The sequence below is a fragment of the Amblyomma americanum genome, chromosome 1, assembly GCF_052857255.1.
Source record: "Amblyomma americanum isolate KBUSLIRL-KWMA chromosome 1, ASM5285725v1, whole genome shotgun sequence".
NCBI lineage: Eukaryota > Metazoa > Arthropoda > Arachnida > Ixodida > Ixodidae > Amblyomma > Amblyomma americanum.
The window spans coordinates 182,855,085-182,882,410 of record NC_135497.1 but is presented as its reverse complement, the minus strand read 5'-3'; the positions used below and the strand labels follow the sequence as shown (position 1 = coordinate 182,882,410).

Here is a 27,326-nt window from a genome sequence, read left to right as displayed (position 1 = left end):
CGCCTGCAGTGTGTTAGTGTATGAGGGATGTGCATGCTCTCTCCATTAGTAACAATCCGATACAACGAGGTCGTGACGGAGAACTGCAATAAACTTTTTCCTGAATCGTGATAGTGATAGTGCATGCATGATATCGTGATATATATAGTACATTTCTGCGTGGTGCATATAGCATTCATGGCACCGTGAAGCAACATTACGGGGCTAACAAAGCCACAGAGGCTCCTTTGCGAGCACATATCTTTTTGTAGTCCGAGCTCACCAGAGAAGGAGAAACAGTGTGCAGAACTGGGCTCTCACCCAATTCTGGCAAAGTTTCACTCATGCTCATAGACTGCTTGAGAAAGGTGTATCCATCAGTGCTAGCAGAGAACTGTTGATTACCAAAGTTATTTAACTTAATTTTGTTGATGTTTGTATGTTTGGTATTCAGTACAATTTTTCAGGCTTTCCTAGTATGCTCAGTTAGCCGAAGATTATGATTTCTCTCTGAACGAAACTAAACTCAAAAGTAGCAGCTATCCACGCATAAATATATGATGCTTTCCCTTTTTACACAACTCTAATCAGTCTGTTTGTAGATTGTATAGCAGGGTTTCTCATGAATCTAACAGATCTACAAGACTGATTAGTATGATATAGGTGACTTTGCAACCAAAAAAACAGTAAAACTGACATGATACACAAGGCCTGATGCAGCTATTTAAGATCTGTATTAAGCCGATAAATATTCTCTTATAATTTTTATAGAAAATAACAAAAGAATCTGACATGCATGCAAATTATGATTTATAGTTTGTGAATGGCACATCCATTCTTATATAGTATATTCATGCAATGTATATTAGATATGTGGGCTCTTACATCTCAAATTCAATTGGTTGTGAAGCACCTGAAGTTTATGCATTATGAGGTAGATGGTTGGATCAGTTATGCATAACTGATGAATGTGTGAGGTTGATAGCAACATTGCACCAGTGATCGGAAATAGTATGGGTGCTGTAGATTAGCATTGTAAAAAATGCTATAGTTTTCGTTTCCTTGGAGGTTGCACAGCTTGTGCTGTTTCTGCTACACAGCAGTCAGAGAAATTGATCCATGTGCACATATGTCTGGGCCACTTGTCATTTGAGCAATATCAGGCATGTCATGGTTCTTGTAGTTATCACATCCCAATTTATTTTTATAATAAGCTGATCAAGTTGCCTCATATTAGTGTTTTAGAGGTATCTTGTAGATCTGAAAGAAATTGGGATCGGTGGTTACAGGGTTAGGCGATAGTGAAAATAGTATGCATTGTGGGCAAATGAAAGTAATCGGGAATCAGCCTCTGCCCATGCCACAAACATGCACAGAGTGTTTGCCAATCAAAACTAAATGTGCAGGACTTGCATAAAAATCAAACTTTGCTGCAAGGAGTCAAATATAAAAGAAAAATAAAGAAACCTTGCATTAGTTATAAATGCTCTTGTCTTCAGGTGTTTATTTTTATTTGTGTGTTATGCTCTCTAATAGATCATGACTTATTCTTTGATGCGATGATCTTTTCTTGCCATGTCATCTTGTTTTTTTTGTATCGCTCATAGATACGGAATATTTAGATGGGTAGTGATGTCTGATTAATATTATGCTGTTGAGCATCTTTTTATAATTGTTGCAGTTTGCTTCTTTAGAAGAGGCTGTTAAGTGCAATGGATATGTGACACTTGTACAGTCTGTAAATGTAACCTTATGTGAGGAATGTCATTGAAACATGCTGGGATCCATATCGTTCATTCAGTTAGTGGAAATGTACGCCCGTAGCAGCAGTGACTCAGCAGTGATAGCTTGGGTATAGTGTCACATACACTACCAAATAGTGCCTCGTTGTTGGCATTTGCCTTTTTTTTCTTGGTAAGCGTGCACAAGCATTGCACGTCAGTACTTGGCATGTGCTGCTAGTTTTTTCATGCTATTGTGAGTCAGAAATCCACGATTACCATTAGTGTTGATATTTCAAGACTAATGAATGAAATTTCGTTGCCCAAGTTTTTAGGTTATGTCAAGATAAGGCACATACACTTGAGTGCATGAGGCCACGAAATAATTTATTCAGAAATTTCCACCTTAGTTCTGTTTCTATGTTTGTTAACTAACATTGTGTTATTGTACGTCTTCATTGAACATGCTAGTGACATCCTTTCTTGAAGTTTGCAGAGTAGTTTAATATTGGTGTTGCCTGTTAAAATATATTTATATTACTTTTCATGTCATTGGGTATATGCAAACAGTAAAAGTAAAGTAAGCACAACTTGACGCACAGTCACATACACTGGCAGTATCTTCCATTAACACTTTTTCATGCTGTTGTGTTGTGTAAGCAGTTGCTGTTTTATACATTAGGGCTGTTGGGGGGGGTCTTCCTTCACTTCTGTTTTTAGGTGGTTTTAGGAAGGAGTACATTTGTTTACGAAAATTGTATTACTTGCATCAGGGTTACTTGTTACATGCTATACTTGCCAAGAGCGAAATTGGTGGCTATATTCCTGAGTTTGTTTGTAAAGAGAATTAGTGTGGTACAACATGAATATTAGCACTAAGCAATGACATCTACAAAATATTGCTCACTATGGCTGCTTATTCAAGTGCTTTTGTTTTATTTTTGTGGCAACTTTGACTTCCTGTTTAAATTCAGTGCATTTCAGTTACAAAATAATTCTGTCCGTGAGACAGCTACCCTAAGGTGCACACCTGAATATGTGACAACAGTGGATACTTGTGGACTTCACATCAGTACATTGTGTACAAATTTTATGAAGAGGATAGTACACTTCAAAGTTCTGGGACAGACGTGGCTACAGTTATGCATGCTAGTGCTCTTTTGAAAGCAACATCTCAGTGCTAGGCAAATTATGCTACATGAGTGCTCTGGAAAGCACCGGGTACCAAGATACTGTTTCTTGATCATGACTCGGCTATCATCTAGCAGGCCAAGTGTTGTGTAGCCCTTAAACTTTTCAGCGGGGCTCACTCTATTGCGCTCTCCTCCTTTTTGTGGAAACTTTGCAAGTAGGTTTAAGGCAACTGTAGGTTTAAGGCAATTGTAGGTTTAGGGCAATTGTAGGTTTAAGGCTTTTGTAGGGTTTAAGGCATTTGTAGGGTTTAAGGCATTTGTAGGGTTTAAGGCATTTGTAAGGTTTAAGTCAGTTGTAGGGTTTAAGGCGGTTGTACCCCTCTAGCTCAAGTACTGCCTTAGAACTTGAAGAGCTTGTTATTGTTATTGCATGACTATACCTTGTTCTATGCTTATATGTGTGTTCTTTCTTCAGGAACTTGCCATTTGCCATCTACATTTCATTACCCATGGTGACAATCATCTATCTTCTTGCCAATATTTCATACTTTGTGGTCCTCACTGCTGACGAAGTTCAGTCGGCAAATGCAGTGGCTGTGGTAAGTGCAGTTCATCCGAAGCAACTTGTTGAAGTGAAGTTCATCATATTTCTTAGCTTACTCCTGCATTTACTTGCTAAGTTAATGAAAAATGGCACATATTCTGAAAAATATTTTGACTCCTTATAAATGTCTGCTGATAATTGCGTGCTTGATTACTGTATTGTGAGAAGGCTGCCACATGAGCTAGAATTAAAGTATGGTAGCTCAAATTTGATGCGCACTGCATGTAGTACTACCTGCAAATAACTTTTCCTAAGAAGTGCTTTGTTTAAATTTGCTGTATAGTATAAGCATTAAGTGCATGCAGTTTCTCGTGCTGTTGAATTTTATTAAACCAAGCCTCGATGCTACGTTGAAATTATCCTTTGTACTTAGGATTTTCAAAGCATCTTTGTGGCTCCATATACCGTAGAACATTCATATTGAATTGAGTGCTATATTGGTTGATTATTTTTTGTGAGCTTGGTATGGCTGGGTATAGCTACTAATAATTTCATTACTGAAAAAAAGGGGGGAACTTGTGATTTGATTGCATTAATAGAGTTCACCATGTGTGCTATGTACTGCTCGTTGTGTTAAGTAGCTATCTTGCAAGAAGGGAACAGCTGTGAAGGGGAAAAATGTGATATGCAGTTTTTAGAAACCAGCAGAAATCCTTGTACATGAAAATAAATGGAAGAAAGGAAAAGGGCATAAAGGAAGGTTAATCAGGATAATGTCTAGTTGGCTACCTTATGCATGGGGAAGCATTTTTCAGAGAAACATATTACTCTTACCCCCGAGGTAGGAAAAATAACTGCATTCCCACGAAATACAGGAAGGGCTACGCAACGTGTAACAAACGTCTACAAAAGTATATGGTAATGTCTAGAAGAAATCTATTTTCAGATGTTCTGCAGACAATGGAGCAAAAAGAGGTGTTATATGCCTGCTAGTGCTCCACCAAAAAAGATCTAGAAAACTTCTTTGCAAGAACTCGTTAAGAAAGTTTTATTTTTTGAGAGTGGCTGGTTATGTGAAGCCTATAGACTCAAGATCAGTATGCTCTATATTTAGAACCCTCTAGAGACAACCAGTGGGATTTCGTTAGGTTTAGTGCTCATGCTTTTAATTGCGTTAGCTCTTACTCATCTTGTTTAGAGATTTCGTGGGGTCCGCTATCACACTGAGATCACAGTGCCATCTGTGGCAGCAACTAGAAAACAGCACATCTTGCATTGAGACTTGAAGCGCCATGTATAATGTATGCATTCGTTCCGCTATATATTCTCCGACAAGGGGCACCCATCCGGGGGCAGTTGCGTACCTAATTTGGTAGGCAAATAAAACCCTATGGGTGTTTGTATAGAAATAAAACCATAATTAAAAATTAGGTAAACATTGTATACATGCAATTACTAATTAAAGCGTTACCATATCGCACCGCAAGCCGAATTCTAGGCCCACCTTGACCGCCCCAAACGCAGCAAATTCCGTTTGGGACTTAGGGTGTGTAACTTGACAAAGGGTAGACGTGCATCGTAATCTCTGATAGATGGCACTAGGCGTCGATCGCTCCGCTAAGTGGAAACTTTTCCGAACCGCTCAGGGTTTTCTTCACTGGCCCCACTGGATGCGGAAGACTTTCGTTTTTACGCGTGGCCAATAAAGCTAACACTCGTTACTTCGTCTTCCAGATGGTGGCGGCCTTTTTTTTTTTTAGAACTGCAGATTTTGTTTGCTCAGATTTGTGCAGTACAGCTCTAACTGTAAAGGGCGGGCAGCTGCCCTTTGCAGCATAAATACACATGCAAATGAGGCAAGAAAACCCGCTTCATCAGTTTCTGCCATACTTTCATCAGTTCATCAGTTTCTGCCAGCGGTGTGCATGGAGCTTGAAACCAGCATAGTTGTAGAAATTGTCTCGAGCTCTACTACGTAGGTACGTCTGAAGCGCACTCTAAATTGCTCTTATTACTCTTATTTATACTGACTTCGAAGAAGAATGCTATTTGCAACGTTCGTTACGTGGACATTCCTGTTGCCCTAACGGCCATGCACAATTATCTTATGTTAATTGACGCTAAGTCATGTACATGACTAGCTCTGTCGTCACTAATCACTGAAATAAAAGATGCATAAAAATGCATATTGGACTTAGGTTCACTGCGGCGTTAGTTCACATCTGCTGACTGTTTGTGTCAAGTACGTGGACATACATGCAAAGATACGTTCAGAACAAATCGCTGTTAAAAAACCTCGCTAAATACTTCCACACTGCTGTTTCTCAAGTGGTTCAAAAGGTGCTGCTATGCCAAAAAAAGACAGAACAAAGAGGAAATGAAACTGTAGTTTTCTAGCCTCAAGGCAGATGGATCAGCATGTCCAGGAATCGTGCGAAAGCATTTGAAATTGGCGTTTGCATCCATTGTTAACGGGCCAATGATGGGCAGTGAGCATGGTATGCCAAGAGTTGAGCAGATGTGTGCGAAAAAATTGTTCCAAAAATTCTCACCATATTCACTTTTCATAACTGCCACAAGTATTTGTGGAATGCCTTTTAGATGTGATTCATGGGATTATCATTAGTATATGTAAAAAAATGCAGCTGTCAAGGTACCTTGTTTTTAATGCATATTCCATAACAATGTGGTTATACATAAGCCAGTGCATGGTTGTGACAAGAAAAGCTATAAGTGCATCACGTTTTGCCTTGTACATACGTTAACTTCAACTTTGTAGGTTTATTCTTATTATTGGACCTACTGTTTGCATTGCAGACATTTGAAGAAAAGGTTCTTGGTGTGGTGTCGTGGATCATGCCGGTCTCTGTGGCACTGTCTACATTTGGCGGCCTCAATGGTGGAATTTTCGCATCATCCCGGTGGGTGAAATTGTGTATGGAAAGAGGCTATAAAAATGTAAGATGGGTGTAAACTGAGCTGCTTGGTACTTATAGTGAAAAACATCAGCTTCAAAGGAACGCTGCACATGTGGCAGTAATACAGGATGTTGCTGAATAACAGTTTTACTAACATGAGCAGCAGCGTATATATTTTTCTTTGACAGTCAAAAAGAATTTCACAAAACTTAGGTACAGAAAATGACATTTTTTAAAGCCTTTTCTGTTTTTCGTTATATTGCCTTTATATACATTGTTCATGTCTGTAAAGCTGTTGTTAGTCCCCATTGTCCTGCATGTTACTTTTTTGTTTTTTTTCTCTTGCGCTGATGCCCTGCATGCTACAAAAATGCAGGCCGATTGTCAATATGGACCTTTTTTTTTAAAGTAAAACAGATAGGAGCCTTTGGATTTTATTTAAAGTTTAAATTTTTATTTTTATGCACATTGTACTATGGATCTGGACAACAAAATTTCCTAGCATGTTTGTATGGTGACTGTGATATCATCACAAAGCCGTGCGATTTGTGCCTTAACATAATAATTTTGGTTTTCTGGGTTTTCAACATGTGGTTGGCAGCTTTGTGGGTTTCGGTGTTTGCGTGCAGCTAGCTTCAGAGTTATTCACTCAGTTGACTTATACTGCCACACTACCAAGGTTATTGACGCAACTTTGCAAGTTTAATGCATAAGCTTTTTTTTTCTTGGACATTTGTGGCATGTACATTATATAAAGAAACTTTAAGCAGCGCTTATTAGCGGAGTCAGTAAGGGCTCTCAACAAAGAAGCAGGCTTCATAGCCACAGACTATTCTGGCACTATAATTGCAAACATGCGATATATGGCAGCTGTTGTAGCCTAGTTATGGCTCGTCACCTGGTAATAAAAAAACCCTTGCTGTACCCGATACTTGTGATAATTGAGCTGCAGAAGGCAGGCTTGTATGGTATTATGAGAGTTATTTCATTCGCCACAATGGTGAACTCGTATATTATATTGTGTCTTTTTATTCCTTCTGACTTTTCACTATGGTACTGGGACTAATTTACTTTGCTTTACTATGATTGGAACATTCTTCTTATAGCTATGCTACAACTCTGGTGTTTCCATTTCCTTTTATTTTAAATGAATAGCCGCCGCGGTGGCTGAGTGGTTACGGCGCTCGGCTGCTGGCCCGAAAGACGGGGGTTCGATCTCGGCCGCGGCGGTGGAATTTCGATGGAGGCGAAATTCTAGAGGCCCGTGTGCTGTGTGATGTCGGTGCATGTTAAAGAACTCCAGGTGGTCGAAATTTCCGGAGCCCTTCACTACGGCGTCTCTCATAGCCTCAGTCGCTTTGTGACGTTAAACCCCCATAAACCAAACCATAAACCAAACTATTTTAAAGGAATAGTGTGGGATAGTGGAGTGTTATGACTTTCTCTACGAAAAGTTATCTTGCATTGAATTTGCTGTACTATTGCTATTGTTCTCCTTTTTGTATGACTGACTGTAGCTTACTCCTTCCTTACAGCCTATTTTTTGTTGGCGCAAGACAGGGACACCTGCCTAGTTGTCTCGCCATGATCAACATGACTCATTTTACACCAGCTCCCAGCCTAGTCTTTTTGGTAAGTGTAAAGTTAGATGTCGCATGCTTCCTAATGATTTCACTTAAGGTTTTCAACACTGCAAAATATAATAACACTGCATAATAATGTTCGCATACTCAACAACTTTATTCTGAGTTCTTTTCATGTGTTCCTGACAAGTACTGGCTACTGTAACTCTCACAATTCTAACCTGCTTGAGGCTTGCATACTAATGGTCAGTTTCAAATGACTGATATATTTGAAGCCCTGTACTGGAATCTTTTTCATGATGGATTTTGGTATGCATATCCAATACAAGTCATAGTGTTCACTGCTGGTTGTATTTGTTTTTGCTATTTTAGCCATTTGCCCTGATTACTGCTGTGTTATTGTTGCTTTGTAATAAAGGAGTATAGATACCTCATTTTGGTAGCATGTTTTCTTCTTTAGAGGGATGCCATAAGACATTACTATACGTGGATCACCATGTGGTATTCACCGACTGCCGATTAATTTGTAACCGAATTTTTCTCTCATGCTGTTCCGGTTTAAACCGCTCTGTGATGTCGAAGTTACGTTGAGGTCATGTGAGGCATTAAAAATTGCAGTTTAATCACTGCTTCTTCATTTGTTTTCATTCCAGCTATTGAGGCAAGCTTGATTTAGCGTCGTAGTGAATTAAACTGATGATGTGGCGATCATATCGCAATTTTTTCATGCCTCGCGTGACTCAAACACAACTTTGAAGTCGCATGCAGCCACCGTTTGGCCGTTGAAACCGAAACAGCATGTGAGAGAAATTCGATTGTAAATTATTTTGCGTTTGTAGGCAAATACCACATGGTAATTCATCTATACTAATGCCTTATGCATCATTACAAAGAAGAAAGCACACACCTAAAAATTAGGTGTCTTTACTCCTTTTTCTGTACTGGTGAACTGGTCACAAGAGTTACAAAAAAAATGGCTTCAAGCTACGAGTGATAAGTTTTAACTGTACTGCTTTAGCCATAACTAATTTTTCCAGCTGTGACATACCGTATTTACTTGCGTACAACCCGCACCAAACTTTGAAAAAAAAAAATGCGTTTAAAAAGTAGGGGTGTGGGTTATCTATGAATTTTTGCTTTGGGGGGTGGGGTCGGGTTCACTGGAATGCACGGCGGCCTCCCCCGTGTAGTCCGTCATCCCCATAGTCATCGACTCTTGTCAAGCCGATGAGGGTCAAACGAAAGGCATAGCCAAATCCACATTCATAGTCTGTTTATTCTTCCCCACACCATTGGCCACGTTTTCTTCAGCCAGCGTTGTTGAGCCTTGTGTCAGGTCCTGTTTTGTGTACTACACCCCAGTTTCCACTGTTTGCCTGCTTTGTTTTGACGTCATGAGTGCGACTCAGAAACAGTGTTTCACAGCGAAAGAGAAGTTAAAGATTATAGCCACTGCTGAAGAAATCGCCAACAGAGCTGCTGCTCGTACTGGATGCTTGATGCTTATACTGGATTCCTTCCGAGGCCACTGCACTGATGCGGTGAAGGCTCGCCTTGCCGAGACCGGCACCGACCTCGTTATAATACCTGGCGGCATGACGTCCATGCTACGGCCACTTCACGTGTGCGTGAATAAGCAGTTCAAGGCACACGTGAAGCGGCTGTATGCCCAGTGGATGGCTGACGGCCTTTACGGCCTCCCACCGACGGGACGCGTGCGAAGGCCCAATATTCCATTGCGGTGCCAGTGGATCGTGGATGCGTGGAAAGCGATACTGGCCAACTTGGTGCACAAAAGTTTTAAAAGATATGCCATCAGTGCCTTGAAGGGTTCCGAGGACGTTACGTCTTTGAGAGTGGCAATGAAGCCTTGGATGGCAGCAGTGAGAGCGGCGACGATTGAGAACCGGTTAACCAGTGACGTGGTGGTGGTCGTTTGAATAAATGTTCTGAAAACGAAATGATCACTGAGTGTGCAGTTGTATCTTTGTAGTGCTCATTTTTTTTCTCAGGTAAACGTACGGGTTGTACGCGAGGTTTCTTCTTTTTTTTTTCGTGGAGTTCGAAGTTAAGGGTGCGGGTCACACGCATGGGCGGGTTATACGCGAGTAAATACGGTACCATCACTCTTTTTGAAACCCAGTATAGAAGCACAAGGTTCAACAGAAACTATTGCAGGACTATGCTGTACTTTTTTATTGTTTCAGCCATGTTTGTTATCGTACCATTGAAATTGGAATATGTTAGCGTATGTGAACAACTCCAGCTTGAGATTTTGCTTGCTAATGTTGAAATTTTTGTGTAAAAAGTTCCATGCACTGGTTGCTTTGCTCTGCTTACTATATAATGTTCAATAACAGTATATCTTGAATTTTGGAAAAAAAATTACAAGGAAGCTATTACTGATTTGCACTCTTTATAAGGAATCTACATTTTTTTCCCTCACATTTTCAGTGCCTTCTCAGCCTGCTGTACCTGACAAACACTAATGTGTTTGCTCTCATCACGTACACTGCCTTTAGTGAGGCCATGTTCATCATGCTGTCTGTGGGTGGGCTTCTGTGGCTTCGGATAAAGCAGCCTAATACAAAACGACCAATTAAGGTATGAAAATTCCTTTGAATACAATTTTCGGTGTACTGAGGGTTCAGTTCACATACTGTTCTTAAATTATGGCTATTTTTATCAGAAGTGTGCAGAATGGTGCAGCTTTATAATGTTTTATTTAAACTGTTGAGCTATACACAAAGGTTTTAGTGGTTCAAAAGCTGTATGTAGGTTAGAATCCTATTCGGTTACTTTGCAACAAGTCTGCTTAATGCTTGTTCCTTCAGTATCTGAATGATCCCATCTACTAGTGATCTAGGAGTGGTTGATCATTTAAGAGGCAGAGGTGGAAGTAATCGGCGGTAACTGCACAGGTGCCTCAAAGTCTTAAAAAATTACATTTTTTAAGTATGGGCAGTGAAATATTAGATGGCATTACAAAACCTAGCAATTCATTTTCATTTCTCATTATTTTCTGCCATATGCTATATTTGCCTCAGTTATACACAGTTTTGTATATGATTTGTCTTCTGAATGGGACTGAAATTTTGTGTAGTAGTGTAGCTTGGGCTACACCATGGTAACAATAAAGCGGTTTGAATAATTGAGATGTCCTAATTTCTCGTATATAAAAAAAATCATTTGGCCACTGTGGTTACAAAACTGACCCTCAACTGCACATTGAGCTTAGTGTGTAACCATGCACTTAAGTTGTTAAAGGCAGTTATTCTTTTTTTGTATTAGCCTCCACGGTGGCTCAATGGTTATGGTGCTTGGCTGCTGACACGAAAGACATGAGTTCGATCCGGGCCGCGGCGGTCGAATTTCGATAGAGGCGAAATTCTAGAGTCCCGTGTACTGTGCGATTGTCAGTGCACGTTAAAGAACCCCAGGTAGTCGAAATTTTCGGAGCCCTTCACTACGGCGTCTCTCATAGCCGAAGTCACTTTGGGATGTTAAACCCCCATAAGCTCTAAAATAAACCCTCTTTTTCATATTCCGGTTCCTTAGGGACATTCCTTGTACTATATACTGCCATTGATGGTTATTTATGCCGAATCACTTGCTATTTCACTATTGCTTTCTCAGTTGTTCAGCCAATTTGCACTCTGTAGCAAAGGTCACATTGCTACACTGTTTCTTTAATATTAATGCATATTTACATGTTGCACTGCAACCAGACTCTAATGCATGCCAAAATAGAGGGCTCCGGATTTACTTCGACTATCTAATATTTTTTCACTGTGCACCAACATGTCATTACTCCAGTGATTTCAAATTTCTCCTATTAAAATGTGGCCCGATGACCAGAAATTGAGCCAATGGACTATTACTTAGCTACAGAATTTTGTGCCTGCTGAGTTGTGGTGGATACTGCACCATTTATAATATACGCAAAAAAGATTGAAAGGTGCACTCTTTTATACTGAGGTGAAAGTAAGCATGTTATATATATATGAACAAAGGCACTTGAATAGCCATTAAAAATTATGGGGGCACCTAAGCAATTCTTGTGTAAATTTGAGAGCAAATGTGACTGGCTAACTGGATTAGTGGACACCTCAGTCGGGCTGTGAGTAGGGGGTGGCATCCACCTATATATTGAGAAAGTTATGTGCCTTTCCTTTTTTTCAAAACAAGTGGAAGGTTTAGACTCCATTTATGATTGAGGAAAGGAAAGGCGCATAACTGGCTCCCAGGGTCAGTGGACACCTCAATCTTGCTTTCAGGTATGTGGCAGTGGGGATGATGGTGGCCTATTGCTCCAGGAGGGGTGATGACATCATTTGCGCGCTGTGTTTGGACTGGGGTTTCTGATGATGGCGGCGTTTTCGCGCAATGAGCCGAGTAATGCTCTCGCAATAAATAGGTATGCTCTTTGCAAAATAGAAAGTGTGTAGTAGTTCAGAGAACTAGGACTAACTCCTTTCATTACCTCAGGGACAGCATATGCCTACTGTGCTTTTCACAGTTACTTTCGAAAAGCATAACCAATAAGTAACAGCTAAAATGAATAAGTTATTTTGATACTGAAGTCCACATTTCTCACCTTGCTTTTAACTGCTGACCTGTTAAAATTGCCATCGTTGTGATACTATTCAACTGAGGTAATTACAGCATAGCACGTCAGTGTCATGTAGGTTCCATGTTGGATACCTACTATGATGTAGGCGTGGTGGCTCACTGGCTCTGCTGTTTGGCTGCTGATCCCAAAGTCACAGGATTGAATCCTAGCCATGCATTTTAATGGAGGCAAAATGCAAAAACGCCCGTGTACTGTGCGATGTTGGCGCACATTAAAGAACCCCAGGTGCTCTAAATTTATCTGGAGCCCTTTACTACGGCGTCCCAAATAGCCGATGTGTTGCTTCAGGGTAAATTTTGCATACCAATACCAACCCATACTGATACCTATGAATAGTGTGTATTTTGCTTCTGGCTCTTCAGAATCAAGACTGAAATTTTAGTGTCAGAATTCGGCTACAGTAAATATTTGGAACATGATGGTGCATATGATGCTCTCTCCCTGCAAACCATAAACATACCTGCAACAGACTGATTCAGTCTACATGTCTATTTCTTAAGGTATAGCACCTTTTTTTAGAAAAATTTTATTTCAGCAGAACGGGAGCACATGATACTAGACAACTTTAAATTTTTTTTTGGTAGATCTGCTGAGGTACCTGATAGGTATCCACCTCATCAACTTGAGAGAAAAATTGAAGGTCTACTTTGGGGCTTAGTTGTTGATGTCCTGGGAATGTTTATACAAATGTACATTATTTAACGGATGTACAGCTCACCATAGAGGTGAGGAATGAATAAATCTAAAAAATCTGATTTGACCTTGACGACCTATTGCTTGCCTTTTTAATAAGCTTGTTTTTCAGTTGCAAGTAGCAATTGAAACAAATCTGAATAATCTTAATTGGATTTTAGATTCTATTATGGTATGTTCAATTGGGTTTAGTTGATTTAAAAAGAAAATTGGTTGATGAAACCCACTCCCGAATGTGATAGCGCCTGTTTTTGCACCATCATTGATCCAAAATACATCGCATTGATGTATAGCATTGTCATTTGATAGATGGTAGAATGGATTAGCAATGCACGCACAAGGTCCATGAGCTACTTTTGAGCTCTTTAGTGTTTCGGCACTGCTGTGGCCTTCAACTGATAAACCACGATGGATGGACCTATCCAACTGCATATAGCACAAAGAACTAATAAATAAGCATGACATTCATGTGTGCAATTTTTTACTCGACAGTTGTTCACTATTCTACATAAGAACATCCTTCTTAAGCAGTGTGCCTATGCAGCATTTTACCTATGTATGCTTATGTAGCTTTTTTCACCATTTCCTCGGGAATATGACAGGCAAGTTGCATTTCATTTATGTGAAGCACATAATTATGATGTGAATTGGTTGTTTACTCTCTCAGAAAAAAATTTAACTAAATGGTGCACTATTTGTGCACTTGTAAGCATTAATGGAAGTAAAAAAAAAATGTTTCATGAAGTAGGAACTTTCAGCTCTTCTTTTTAGTTTATAATCTTGTATTCCTACAGTTTCTTCTGCAGCTTAGGGGCTACCGAAAAGATGCATAGCATCTCTCCAGTCGTTCATGTCAAATTTTAACCCACTTTTGCATCTGCATTTCACAACACTTTTGCATTTGCACTTTGTGGCAACACTGTTGCATCTGCGCTGCAGAGCTCACCCTTATAACTGTCCCAAGTCTCAGCTCACCCCGAACAGATTTCGATTTCACATAGAAGCAGAAAGATGAGGGGCTCATTAAGTGCATCTGTGAAAGCATCTAGAGAACATACATTTTTCAGTGCACAAAGCTGAAGACACTGTATGGAAATAAGCGGATATCATATGCTCATTGCAGAGGGTTGTTTTTATTCAAATGTTGATTTAAACCGCTCTTAGCACTTCTTATTCTTGACATGATTGTATCAAACAGTATGCAGGCTAATGACACCCTCCTCCTGGGCTCTTGCATATTTAAAATGGCCACTGTGATATTGAGTGACTATTTTCTCAGTATGTAAAACAGGCAGGTCTTGCACCCATGTGGAAATACTGCTTTGGAGATTGTTATTGAACGCGAAGAATTAATCGTAATACTTGAGGAAAAAAATCTGGTTTGGTAAGTAGTTTTTCAAGGTAACCTGCCATTTCGATGCTGTCTGGGAATACTGACCAATAACAAGGGCATTTTTTGTCCCACACAAAAACAAGCGCTAATGGTGAATTGTCTTTTGCTGCAAAAAAGCCCCAAAAGAGCCCAAATTATGGAAATTTTGACTGAATAACGTGATTTGTTTCCAGATTTGAAGTTTAAAAAACATCGCCTGATTTTTACCCCCTGAATTCCGGAAAAATTAAACCCAAAAATGAAGGGCTTTATGTATATATGACTATGCTTAGTGTACATGAATACATGGCCGCATAGGTTGGAGGGTAGGTTATTCCTGTCATCCAGGTGATCCTGGAAGAATAGGAGGATGAAGAGGAAGTACTAGCAGATGGAGAAGATAGCCTCTATAGTATACAGGAGCTTCTTTAGAGAATTTCTTAAAGTGAATTTGCTCAGCAGTGGCACCAATCTTTTTGTGTGTGTTTATTTGCAAATATTTTTGTTCTCTGTTTTGGGCGTGATTTACTGACAACTTTCGCCATGCAGGTGAACATTATTCTGCCGGTGGTGTTCCTCATCTCGCTGTTCCTCGTGGTGCTGCCTTTCTCCAGCCAGCCCCTAGAAACATCCATTGGTGCAGGCATAATGCTTTCTGGAATTCCAGTTTACTTTCTCACCATCTACTGGAAGGATAAACCTCTTGCATACAGGAAAACAATTTGTGAGTGTCCACCTTCTCTAATTTGGGTACAGGGAAGATGGCGTTGTTCTGGGAAAGAGATGCACAGTAGGCCATTAGGCTGTGTAGTAAAACTTCGGCATTTTAAATACGTTTTGTTAAAGTGCATGTCACTATGCCAGGCAAACTATTATGCTGAATTGTTGTAACCACTAGAAGTAACTTCGCAGAGCACAGAGCAGGCGAGAAGCAGGTGGAATTGATTTCAATCCTGAAAAATATTGATTGTTGTATGGGAAAACTTTAGACATTTGCTGGCATGTTTTTGTTGCAAATGTCTTATTTTTGCAGCCAGGAGCAAGTGCTTGATGATAACATTAACTGGTGCCTGAAAAAGATATCTGAGCCAAACGCACATTTTTTGAATACCCTAGCTATCATATGTGGCCTCCTTTTCCTTTAAAGTAGAATGAATGTTCCACACTGTGTTCAGTCTTACAAGTTTGCAGAATTGTACTGAAAAGGCTGCTGAAGTTTTTTTATTGCAAGCAAGTTTGTTCCCAGTCAAAATATTACCAGAACATTTTACAGGTCTTATCTGATACGTGTTAGTGAGCACAGGAACTATGAATAATAAAACGGTGTGACAGAGTGGGATATGCTTTCCTGAGCCCACGAGGTCAGCTATGCATATACACGAATTATGCTGAACTTAGGGCTCTTTTCTTTCTGAAGAAATACATAGAAAAACCTATGTTGATAAATGTGGTGTTGTCATTGCATTGTTAATAACAATGAAGTCTGTGACATGGTGAATAATGTGGTACGAAGACTAATGGAATCAGTCTCTCAAAAAACCATTTGCCCATATCAAGGGAACTTCATATTCTTAAAGGTGAGAGTAGTAGTTGCAGTGTAATTTTTTGCTGACGTAATTTAAAGGACTCAGTGCCACTAGCAAGGTGTATTGTTAGTTTGTTTCTGGTGGGTTCAAGCTTATAGCTGCCCGCAGATAGTGGAGTGCATGCAATATGTAAGCATTGGCTTGGATTTTACTGCAAAACAGAAGTTCAAGTTTAGCACTGGCACAAATAGTAAGTGCCTATATTTTTTCAGGCTTTATGATGACAGAAAATTAATTATCAATAGATTTGTATTCACTAACAACTTTTGTCAAACTTTACTCATATGTGGCTGCACTATGCTGTGGCAAATAAAAATAGCTGCTGGTTAACAAAAAAAAAAAACTGATGGCCCAGATACTTCATGACCCTTAACAAGAACTGAGCATGGAGAGATTCACAAGCATCCTTGAGAATCAAGCACTAATACTTTGCATACTGGCAATTCTTGAAGTGCATTTGAGTTGCTAAAGGCCTCTAAATTTTTCTGTTTGTGAAGCTTTCAGGTGTACATATTGCATTTATGATTGTATACAAAGTATTTGCATTTGATGATACTGGATAATATGAGTTGACTGAAGATGCCTGCCTTTATGTTCACTCTCTTAGAATGTGCTGCAACTGTAAAAATCGTTACTAGCATAACTTATGTGGAAATGATATGCAACAGAAATGATACTCTGCATTGATGGAGGTTTTTATGCACAAAGGAATCATATTACTGGGAATTTGTGTTCAAATGTCTGTAACATTAGAAAATGAATGCAGGTTAAAAGGTTCTTGCATTGTTTTCATATTAAGTCAGTTTCATTGGAGCCTACTTGACATTTATCATGTACTTTAGTATTCACTACCTTATTGTGGTCAAGAATGAAGTTTGTATGTGCTTGGCAACGTGCATAGGCACTGTGTCTGTTCAAGAACCTACTTATCCAATTTTATACTAACCTGAGTAATTAGTAATGTTTTCTCTCTTTTTCCTTGGACATATTGCATGTGAGAAATGGGATGTAAACTACTCCGGCAAAATTGCTAGTAACTATAACAGCTACAACAAATACATGGTTTTTGGTGATCTTTAACTTCTATATGGTAGTGCATACATCTGGATGAAATTCTTAAAATATTGAAGATAGGTTTTATTAATCAGCATCATTTTCATGATGCAGTATTTCCTTAAAGTTTATTTTGCATTAATAAGTAGGTCGGAATGCATATATGTTTGTGAATATATTGTATTGTTTTGTTGAAAACTTAGTACAGAATAAGACATGGAAAAACAATGCTTTTCGAAAACACCAACATAATTTCCCATAGTCTCATCCATACAGAGCTTGGCCATGAGAATTTTCACACTTGTAGTATTAATTTTCAGTATACATTCTGCACCTAGTGCATAGTGTGCAGTGCACAATTTTGCGTGAAAAGATTTGTATTCACTAGATTGTTTGCATCCGGTACATAGTCCGTAGCTGGCATATAATCTGCACCCGAAGCATATAATCTCTTTGGGATTTTCGTGCTATATTGGGCGAAAATGCTGTATAGTCCCCACTTATAGAAAATACTCAATACCCAGAATTTGAACCTTTAAACATGTGTAGTCTACGTGTGGTATACTGGTATTTTCCGTAATATTATTTTTACTTATTCACATAGTCAGCCAGAGTACCAGTGCATTTAATTTCAGTAGTCTGCCTTTGCATGACGCCTGTTTGTTTTTAAAAGAATGAATTCTAGCTGACTTATTTAGCAAATTTGTCAGGTAGCTGCATTTAATATTCTCAAGGAAATTAAAATTGTAAGCCATATGCTTAAAAAAGTAGTGCTGAATTACTTTTGTAGAAAAAATGCATCACCAACTAGCCCTGCGACTTGTTTTGCTTTTTGAGCTTATCTAAAGTCACACATGAGATATTGGTTGCGTGGGTTGAAGCAGAAAATTGTTCATTTTGCACATATAGATGTCAGCCAAAGTGTGAAGAGAATGCACTACTGTTTTACACGAGAGGCTTTTTGGCTTGAACGTGACATAAAAAAAGGCAGTGTTTAGTAATTGATGCTGGCATACTTATGGGCTTTTATGCTATTATAGCGATTACAATTTGTGGTTAAAATTTTACCAAGGATAAAAGTTGCTTTCTTAAAGAAAAAAATCAATGTAGAAGCAATTACTGTTAAAATATAAACACTTGGGGATAGAAACTGCAACTACGGCTTTGAGAAAGGTACATAAACCTGCTGATGTAGGTGCTAGGCCTGGTAGTTATATGCTGACATTAAATGCCGCCGGGACTCTTGCCAAGTTTTTTTTTTTTTTTCTCTGAATCTGCAGCACAAAGAACCAATGATAATTGTGTACAGCCAGGCTGGAATGCAGCATAAACAGTGCATGTGAACAAAAAAAAAATATTTGATGTGTGCTTTTAGCTGCAGTGTACAATTAGCATGATTCATGTTTCTGGGCAAAGGATCTACTGAAGTACATATTCATAAAGCTGTTGGAAAGTAATATCTCACTGCAAAGTAGAAAAGTATGGCTTAATGAGTGTTTGTGTTTTATTCTGGCTTTACTGCACTCTTTGAAAGGCTCTTGTGATAGTTGCCAAAGTAGATACTTTTTCTGGCTGTTACCTAGTCTCATTGTATGCCATGTATAATGTTGCTGAATGGTGATATTTTAAAGAGAAGGTCAGCTACATTTACTTAAACCTAAACATGCCTTGCAAGCAAAATAAAAAAAGCGGTGTCACAATCATGGTATATGGCTGAGGAACTTTGAGGCTAATTCTTTGAAATGAGAATGATGTGGCCAACCATCATTACAAAAGAACTTTATGCTTAAGGTTTGTGTTCTTGGATGTTTTGGAGTGCATATAGAAGGCTTCTCAATAAAAGTATTGCAGTGTTTAAAATGTGATGATGTAGCATTTATTATATCTCTGATTGCAGATGTGGTGACAGAGTATGTGCAGAGAATATTGTACAGTGTACCCCAAGAAGACAAGGTGGGATAAATGAATAACAGCACACATTCTACAGAGCAAGAATTTCCAGGAAAGATGCATTCATCACTTGGAACATGTTCTCATCTTACTTGAAATTACCATCTTTATGAGGCACATGTTATGCTAGTCTTGAAGAGCATAACTCTTTGCATGAACACTTTTTACACATATTTTATATTCTATGATATATTCAATGGTTTGTCAGAATGTGGTTCAGTGTAGAAGAAAAAAAAATGCCAGTGGAATGAACTTCAAATAGTGCTTTTTATTTCTTATAATCATTACCTTGACTTGTATTTGGTTATGTGCAAAATGTGAGTGATGATGTAAGAGCTTTTTTCTTTTATTTGTTTATTTTGTCTCTGACTTTGTATGCAGCATTTCGGAGTTCTAGTGCTTCAGTTAATATAGTATACATTTGTTATTGCTTGTTGACAGCATGGAAGGGTGCTGGAAATGTTGCATCTGAGGTGAAGAAGATTTGTAAAGAACATTTTTTGTGTCATAGTCTATTGTACTTAAGTTGGTCTGTTTGAAAAAAGCTCAGGTGTCCAAAAGACATTTTTGCAAGTTTCACATTATTGTAATGTGAAAATATTAAGTTCAAGACAGAGCGCTTCTGATGTTAGTGTTTACATGGTGGCACTTCATTGTGTGCTTGTATATATGACTAGATTATTAGATTTCATTTGAAGGAAATGGGGGAAAGATAGGGCCCTATGCTTGTGATTTCACCTTGATTCTATTTAGACCGTCTGGTGACATCCGCGAGGTGTTTTTTTCTTAACTATAATAATTCTTTCGCGTTGCTCCTTATGAGGCCATGAATTTTTTCGTAGGTGCCAGAGCCGTTGTTATATGTAGGTGCATAATGTAATGGTACTGTTAATAATTTGTGGCCGCGAATGCAATTAGGCTAATATGCAATCCTGTCACACATATTTCACTGTGTTTATATAGTTCATAGGAATAAATTAAGTGGCAACTACGTGTGTACCAGATAGTTTTGTTCACATTTCCACATACTTTTCAAAAGCCTTTTTTTTCTTGGCTTAAGATAAATAGCAGGTACAGTAATATTAATGTCACCAGAAGCAGTTAATTTTTCTGTGCAAATGTTGCAGCAAATTGTCCAGATAACAGCAGTTACTTAAGCTAGCTCTTCTGAACTGAGTTATGCCATAGTTCGTGTTTTGTTGCTGGGCATTAAAATCAGACATAACGTTGGTTTTAATGTGATCGAAAGGTCGCAATGATTGTTCCCTCGTAACTGTTACCTTGAAATGTATGTGTGGGCTGAGGGGCATTTGTGAAATAGATGCACCTGTTGATGCTTCCAGCCACTGCACAGTGTTCAGTACTGAGAATTTACACGTTGCCATGGATGGGAATCTAGCGTGTGTGTGTGGGTAGATGTGCTAAATCATCTGTACCGAGCCAAATCTACTCGTGGATGACTTTTTGTGGTTATGCAATGGAAGCCATGAGCATGATGTGATGGCTTTGACATGCTCGCACACCAAATGAAGTCCTACAAGCTGGTAGCTCGCACTCATAGCCTCCATTGCATAGCCAAAGAAAATTGTTCACAAGTTTAGCACAGGTATGTGGTGTAGTTCTTACTTTCCCGTTCTTTATTTCTGAAATGGAGGAATGGTTTTCATGTTTTGCAGAAGACTTAAAAGGGCTGTTGTGCGAGTTTTGGCAGTTATAATTTCAGGTTTATTAAATACTTCGCCAAACGTTGCATTGTGCAGTGGTTCAAAACTGGGGAAGCTCACTGTTGCAAATTTCAAGTCTAGCAGCCTGTGGCGCCATCTCCTGTGGGTAAATGAAGGACAAGGCATTGGTCTTGACATGCATAAAAAGTTTCAGGGTGCTGCAGGCAGCAAATATCATAGCTGCTAATCTCTGGAGTATGACCACTGGGTATGCGCGGATATTGGACTGCAGTTTTTCAATAGGTATTGTTAAGAGCCTCTAGTTCATTGTGAGTGCGGTGGTGCATGTGGACTGATTGCTGTAGCATGGTGAGTCGCGCTTCTTATTGGGAACACTACGTTGTGGCTGTTCCTGTATTATAAAAATCCTTGCATTGAGAGTGTGTTGGCTGTCAACTGCAACATCTGCCCACATATTGAAAACTGAGAGGCCACATTTCAGAACTTTTTATTTAGACATGTTTGTGTAAACTTGTGGTGATGTATGTACTTTTAAATATTTGGATAGTGTTTGCCACGAGCAGTTATTGACTTGCAGATGCGAAAAATTTTGTTTTGATGTAGTTGATTGTCAACGTGTTTGCGTTATGCTGCCGTATTTTGACATTGTTTTTTTTTTTCTAGTTGTCAGTGATATTTACTATAAATGAAAGGTTGGTGTAAATTTCCATCTATGCTGGAAGTTATGAATGCGTATGTCATCTGTGCTGTCAAATATTCAGATTTAGTGTGCACAAGATACATGAAATCCAAAGGGACCATGCAAATGTGAATTTATTTTGATTTTTGCTTCCTGAGCTCTGTTGCCAAAGTGAAATGTGTGGCTTGTGAAAACAAGGTTGTGTTGGTTTTGTATTGCTTTTTATAATTTCAAGTGGTCCTTGCCTTATGGGTAAGAGTAACTGTTCATACGAATTGAATTGAGTTTACATTGCTCGAGTGTCCAGCATTCTTTACATGCTCGCTGAAAATGTGTGAGCATGGCTATCACTGGAACCTGGAAAGTATCACAATCAGTAGACAGCTCCAGGCTATGTTGGACTCTTGTTGTTGTTGCCAGGTTTGTCTCAGCACAGCAAATGAAGGCAAGCTTGACACATTGGAAGCACAAAAACATCCACACAGAAACTCTAGTTTTCTATTGTGTGGTTATAGTGGAGAATAGTACCACTGATGAATGACAAGGCAGGCAAAAGGATGAGTTCCTTTTAAGTCCTATTGTGTACTATGCAGCGAATTGCTTTTATTAGACATCTAAAGTGACATCTTACTTCAAATCTGTACTTGTTGAACCAGTAGCATATCTGATAATGCCCCCAGCACGCATGGAAATAAAATACTTTAATTTGAAATAATTACTATCATGGACTGGCATGTACTTCAGGGAGTAAAACATTCTAACGATTTATGACTTATTTCACCAACATGAACTGGACTTGATGTTCCTGCTTAACTGGAACATGGGATTTTACTCCTGTGCTTTTCTGCCACATTACCTATTGCAGATAAAATGGCACTTGCAGACTGTACCTTGCAGTTTAGTTGACCTGCTTAAAGGTAACTGCTTTTAAACTGATGGCAATTAAGGGTGCACAGCATCTTGCATGAGAATGACATTCTATGAATAAAGCAGACTTGAGTGGTACCTGTTTTAGAAATACAAAAAGGGGCTATGTCAGTGTTTCAACAGCCACTTGGCACATTGTTCGATTCAGAGGAAGGTCGAATTTTCCGCTAGTTAGTAACACATTGAGAGGCACAGCTTGCATAGAGGCAAAGGTGAAACACGGGATGCCTGTCCTTCCTTTTTTCTCATCCTGTTCTTCCTTCCTCTCGTTTGCATTTCACCGCTGTGCCTTTCTGCCGGTATCTTCGATTCTGGTTTGGCACTTCATGTTACTTAATTTGTTTTGACACTTGCTTTCACCTCCACAAATTTTATGGTGCATTAGGGCATTTTTAAAACCTTAACTAATCCCACTTCTGCAGTGCAAATGTTAATGTACAAGAAAACATAATGGAAACGGGGAAGTTTTCCGATTGCATCGTGACAGCCACAGGCTCAAGCAAGTCGTAGCTGGCTGAAGTGCAATAATTGTGCCCAGCGATGCACACTGAAACGTAGCCGCTGCGAACACACATGTTCGCTGGAAACGCACTCTGCCGGGATATGGCCGCGTGAGAAGAACTGGCCAATGCGTGGCGCGGCAGCGAATACAAAATAGTTGCGGTGCTTTCCACGTTCCAGTGACTTGCTTTTAGCAGCCACCCACACCTCCATGCACACCTCGCATGACCCTGGTGCGGATTCTGAATACTGCTGCGATGGCATCCAGTGGGACAGTACTTCACGTGTGTTTTGTTGCGCGCTAATGCGTTTCCTTGTTGCTGTAAACAAGACAGACTGTCCAAAGGTATTTAACACTTGCCGAATGACTTGCTAGTTGGCATGCTGGAGCCTTCATAAGCCTTGCCAAGTGCCTGCAGAGTTTTCGCTGTAATATTTCCTGCGCTTCAAGTTTAGCTCCTTGCAGTTTTCAGCAATGCTGGAAGATGTGTGTTCATGCGAATCACACTCCCTGCCTACTTGGTTTCTCCTGCCCCTGTCTGTCCCTGTGTTCTAGTACATAATGATGCGTGCCTTCTGTTTTGATAATGCTGTCATGCATGAGAGGCTGTTGTTTCTGACACATGGGAGCACTCTATTTTTGATAGCACACTTTGTGTGCTGTTGTTGCTGTTGGAAATTTCTGGGTGAGCAAGTTTTGTGCGTGGCTGCATGACCACTGTCTTGTTGTACTGCCGGGTACCACACGGTAGCATTGTGCTGTGTGCCGTAAAACGTGGTTTAACGAGGGCATATGCATTTGATTTCAGTACTTCGCTTAGTTGTATTCACATTGCTACCAAGGGTGCCTTGTATATAATGAGAGGGGGAGTTTGTGATGAGCAATTTCATTTGCAGACGTGAATCATTCTGGGATGTGGCAAATGAAGGGAATAAACTTCTGCAACAAATATTTTTGGGCACGAATTTCTTGCGACTTTCACTCGGTTGTATAATGACTGCTCTAACGGGTACAGTAAGATGCATTCACTCGCGACGCTGTGATATCTGGGTTGGTTAGGTTGTCCCCGTTGTATATTTGTGCCTTCATGGCAGAGTTGAGCGTGTCAGTTTTACGCCAGCAGCAGTAAGGGAGCTAGGATGGCCATCGTGATGATGCTGGGCATCGATTGACGGTGACGCTGCGTTTTTCTCGTGCTGGCGTTTCTGCGAGGTGAAGGGTGGCGGAAAGCCGGTGGGAAACGGCTGACGAGGAAGGAGGAGGAGGTGGCGGCGGCGCGTTGAGTCTTTTGTTGTTTCTCTTGTGAGTCGCACACCCTCATCTCGCTGCCATCTCTTTCCCTCGCTTCCTCTTCTGTCTCCCGCTTCACTCTTTCTGTTGAGCTTTTCTTTGTCTTCTCTTTTGGCTCGCCGGTTCTCGCTCACTTCCTCTCTGTGTGCACTTGGTTTTTGTCTTTTGTTTTACGTGTTAGCGCAACCGCTCCGCTCCTCCCTCGCGCTTCGTCTCTCGTTCTCCCTTGACTTTTTTCCTGTCTCCTGCTTCTCTCTCTCCATCAATTGTCGTCTGTACCTTTCTTTCCTCCTCCGCATTTCGCTGGCCCCCTTGGCTTGCATTTTTCTTTTTTCCAGCGAGGTGCGTTTCTGCTCTCGCCGTCTCCTGCGGTAGTAGTAGAAAACTTTATTCACAAGGAAAATAAAAGACACTAGGAGAAATATACAATGGGTGGTGTCTTCATTTCAAGACTCCACTGGCCTTGGCCGCCGCTCTAGCCTGCGCAACGAGTGTGCGCTGCTGAGCAAGCTCCGAGCTGAGCAGAGAGGTCTCCCATTGCTCCTTCGTTCTATGTGTTGTGATGTCCGGGGGTTTCGGGCCCTTACATCCCCATGTAATGTGGTATGCATCGGGCCGGTCTTCGCACCACGGGCATTCGCCTCTGTAGCGCTCGAGGAAAATGATGCTGTATTTATAGAGATTGGGGAAAGTATATGTCTGGAGTTGCCTCCAGTCCCAAGCTTCCTGAGCGTTAAGCTTCTTATGTGGAGGGGGGAAGTGCTGTCGTTGTGTTCTTAGGAAGTGGAGTCGTGTGTTGTAGGTGAAGGGAACTTCGGGGAGAAAGCTTGAGGCGGGGTTGGAGCCCGCTCGGTTGGTATGTCCTCGAGCTAGTGCGTCTGCGACCTCGTTGCCCTCTAATCCCGCGTGACCTGGCACCCACGTTATCTGATGTCTTAGGGAGGAATGGGCGCTCATAGAGTTGGTTACTATGCCCAACAGCTTTTTGGGTATTCTGCCTGCAAGTAGGAGCCGACAGACTGCTAGGGAGTCGGTCATAACGTGTACACCCTGGTTGCGGGCGTCGCCATACTGGATCGCCAGCAGGATTGCTGCCACCTCTGCTCCCGTGATCGTCGTGTGCTTCAAGGAGGCGCTGACAACCTCGTTGTGGGAGGAGTTCACCGCAACTGCCGTCGCCCGCGCGACCTCGCTGTGTGTTGCCGCGTCGACGTACACCGTGTGGGGGCTGCGTGCCGCTGTCCGCTTCAAGTAATCTATTCTGGCTGAGCGTCTGCCCGACCCGGCTCCGCTCAACATGTTTTTGGGAATCGGGGAGATGTGCACCCGCGAGCGATATGTTGTTGGGAGGTTGGTCGTGCTCTGTATTATCTGGACGTCTGCCGGGTAGCCCACCCGCTCCAGAGTTTGCCTTCCGGTGTCCGTGCGAAGGAGGCGTGCACGTTGCGAGAGGAGAACAGCCTTCTGGATCTCCTCGAATGAGTTAGAGAGGCCGAGGGCCTCTAGTTCGGCGTTTGAAGTGTAGATAGGAATGCCCAGCGCATATTTGTACGCAGTACGTAACATGGCATTGACTTTGGTTAGTTCTTGTCTAGTTAATTGCAGGTACGGTAGGCCGTTAGAAACGCGGTTCACCACAAGTGCTTGGACGAGGCGTAGCGTGTCCTCCTCGCGCATGCCTGTCCGGTTGCGTGCCACTCTTCTGATCATTTTGGCGACTTGCTGTGTTATGGTGGATAACAGCTTGATAGCGTGGGTGGCTTTTCGATTACTCTGGAGCCATAAGCCAAGGATGCGTATATGTCGGGTCTCTCGGACGGGGACGCCGTGTAGGAGGACCTGAATGTCTCCTGGAGACTTGTAGTTACGTCCTTCTATGCGGATGATCTCTGACTTTTCCGGCGCACAGCGCAGTCCGCACTGGGAGGCCGTGTCCTCGACGCAGGTAGCAGCTTGCTGCAGAGTTTCTTCTTTCGTCGCCAGAGAGCCTTTAGTAGTACAGATAGTTATGTCGTCGGCGTACAGTGTAAATCCGATGTTCGGTACAGTTTGAAGGCTTCTGGCCACGCCAACCATCGCGATGTTGAAAAGGAGAGGGGAGATGATCGAACCTTGAGGCGTGCCTTTGTGCGGCATGTCCTGGGGGTCCCACCGTGTACCTCCTATGCCGATCGTAGCTGTTCTGTTCGATAGGAAATTTTGGACGTAGTGAAAGATGCGTTCCCCACAATTTAGGTTGTTCAGTTCTCTGAGGATGGCATCGTGAGACACGTTGTCGAAGGCACCTTTGAGATCAAGGGCCATCACAAGGTGCTGCTCCCCTCCGCTGGGAACGTGCGCCAGTACCTCCTCCTTGAGTAGAAGGAAGGCGTCTTGAGTAGATAGCCCGGATCGGAAGCCGATCATGGAAGGAGGGAAGAGGTTGTTGTCTTCGATATAGTTCTGCAGACGAGTTTGGATCACCCTCTCGTAGAGCTTGCCCAGACACGACGTGAGCGAGATGGGGCGGAGCGGAGCGCCTCAAGTGTGGGCAGCTTCCCCGGCTTTGGGATGACGATGATTTCGGAGTGTTTCCACTCTTGAGGGATGATATTCATTTCCCAGAGCTCATCGTTAATGTACTGAGTTAGATCCTGAATTTGGTCCTTGCCGAGGTTGCGTATTATGGCGTTGGTGATTTTGTCCGCACCTGCCGCCGTATTACGAACGCAGGATCGCGCCGCAGCGTATACTTCTGCCGTCATTATGGGGGCGTCCAAAGCTCGATTTGGGCTGCCCTGGTAGGTAATCGTGCTAGGTGTTGTAGTCGCACTTCCTATGTATCTGTCGCGGAGCGCTGCGAGAAGAGCTGCGTCGTCACCCGGGAACAGGTGGGAAATCCGCTTGAGTGTACGGGTCCCTTCGGACTTGGACTTGGTTGGGTCTATCAAGTTTCTGAGAATTGCCCATGTCCGAGACGTGCCCAAAGTGCCTCGCAGAGACTCGCAGAACTGTTGCCAGTTCTGATGCGAGAGTTGCGTGGCGTACGTTTGTGCCTCTTCCGTGAGCTCGACTATGCGGGTTCGAAGTTGGCAGTTC

The 27,326-nt window shown here is 41.3% G+C and overlaps 2 protein-coding genes across 2 annotated transcripts in view; one reads left to right on the top strand and one right to left on the bottom strand.

Moving 5' to 3' along the window:
- The window catches only part of LOC144114319 (large neutral amino acids transporter small subunit 1-like), a 42,429-nt gene extending 20,606 nt beyond the window's left edge, over positions 1–21,823 (top strand). Inside the window, exons 7-12 of the mRNA XM_077647973.1 lie at positions 3,309–3,432; positions 6,195–6,298; positions 7,831–7,927; positions 10,333–10,482; positions 15,126–15,300; positions 19,113–21,823. Coding sequence (XP_077504099.1) covers positions 3,309–3,432; positions 6,195–6,298; positions 7,831–7,927; positions 10,333–10,482; positions 15,126–15,300; positions 19,113–19,177 — 715 coding nt within the window. The 3' untranslated portion in view covers positions 19,178–21,823. The remainder of the gene's footprint in view (positions 1–3,308; positions 3,433–6,194; positions 6,299–7,830; positions 7,928–10,332; positions 10,483–15,125; positions 15,301–19,112) is intronic.
- A 2,866-nt stretch (positions 21,824–24,689) lies between these two features.
- On the bottom strand, positions 24,690–26,654 carry LOC144115060 (uncharacterized). Its single transcript, XM_077649195.1, has one exon. The coding sequence runs from the start codon at positions 26,652–26,654 to the stop codon at positions 24,690–24,692; it is 1,965 nt and encodes a 654-aa protein (XP_077505321.1).
- Between the last annotated feature and the right edge of the window lie 672 nt (positions 26,655–27,326).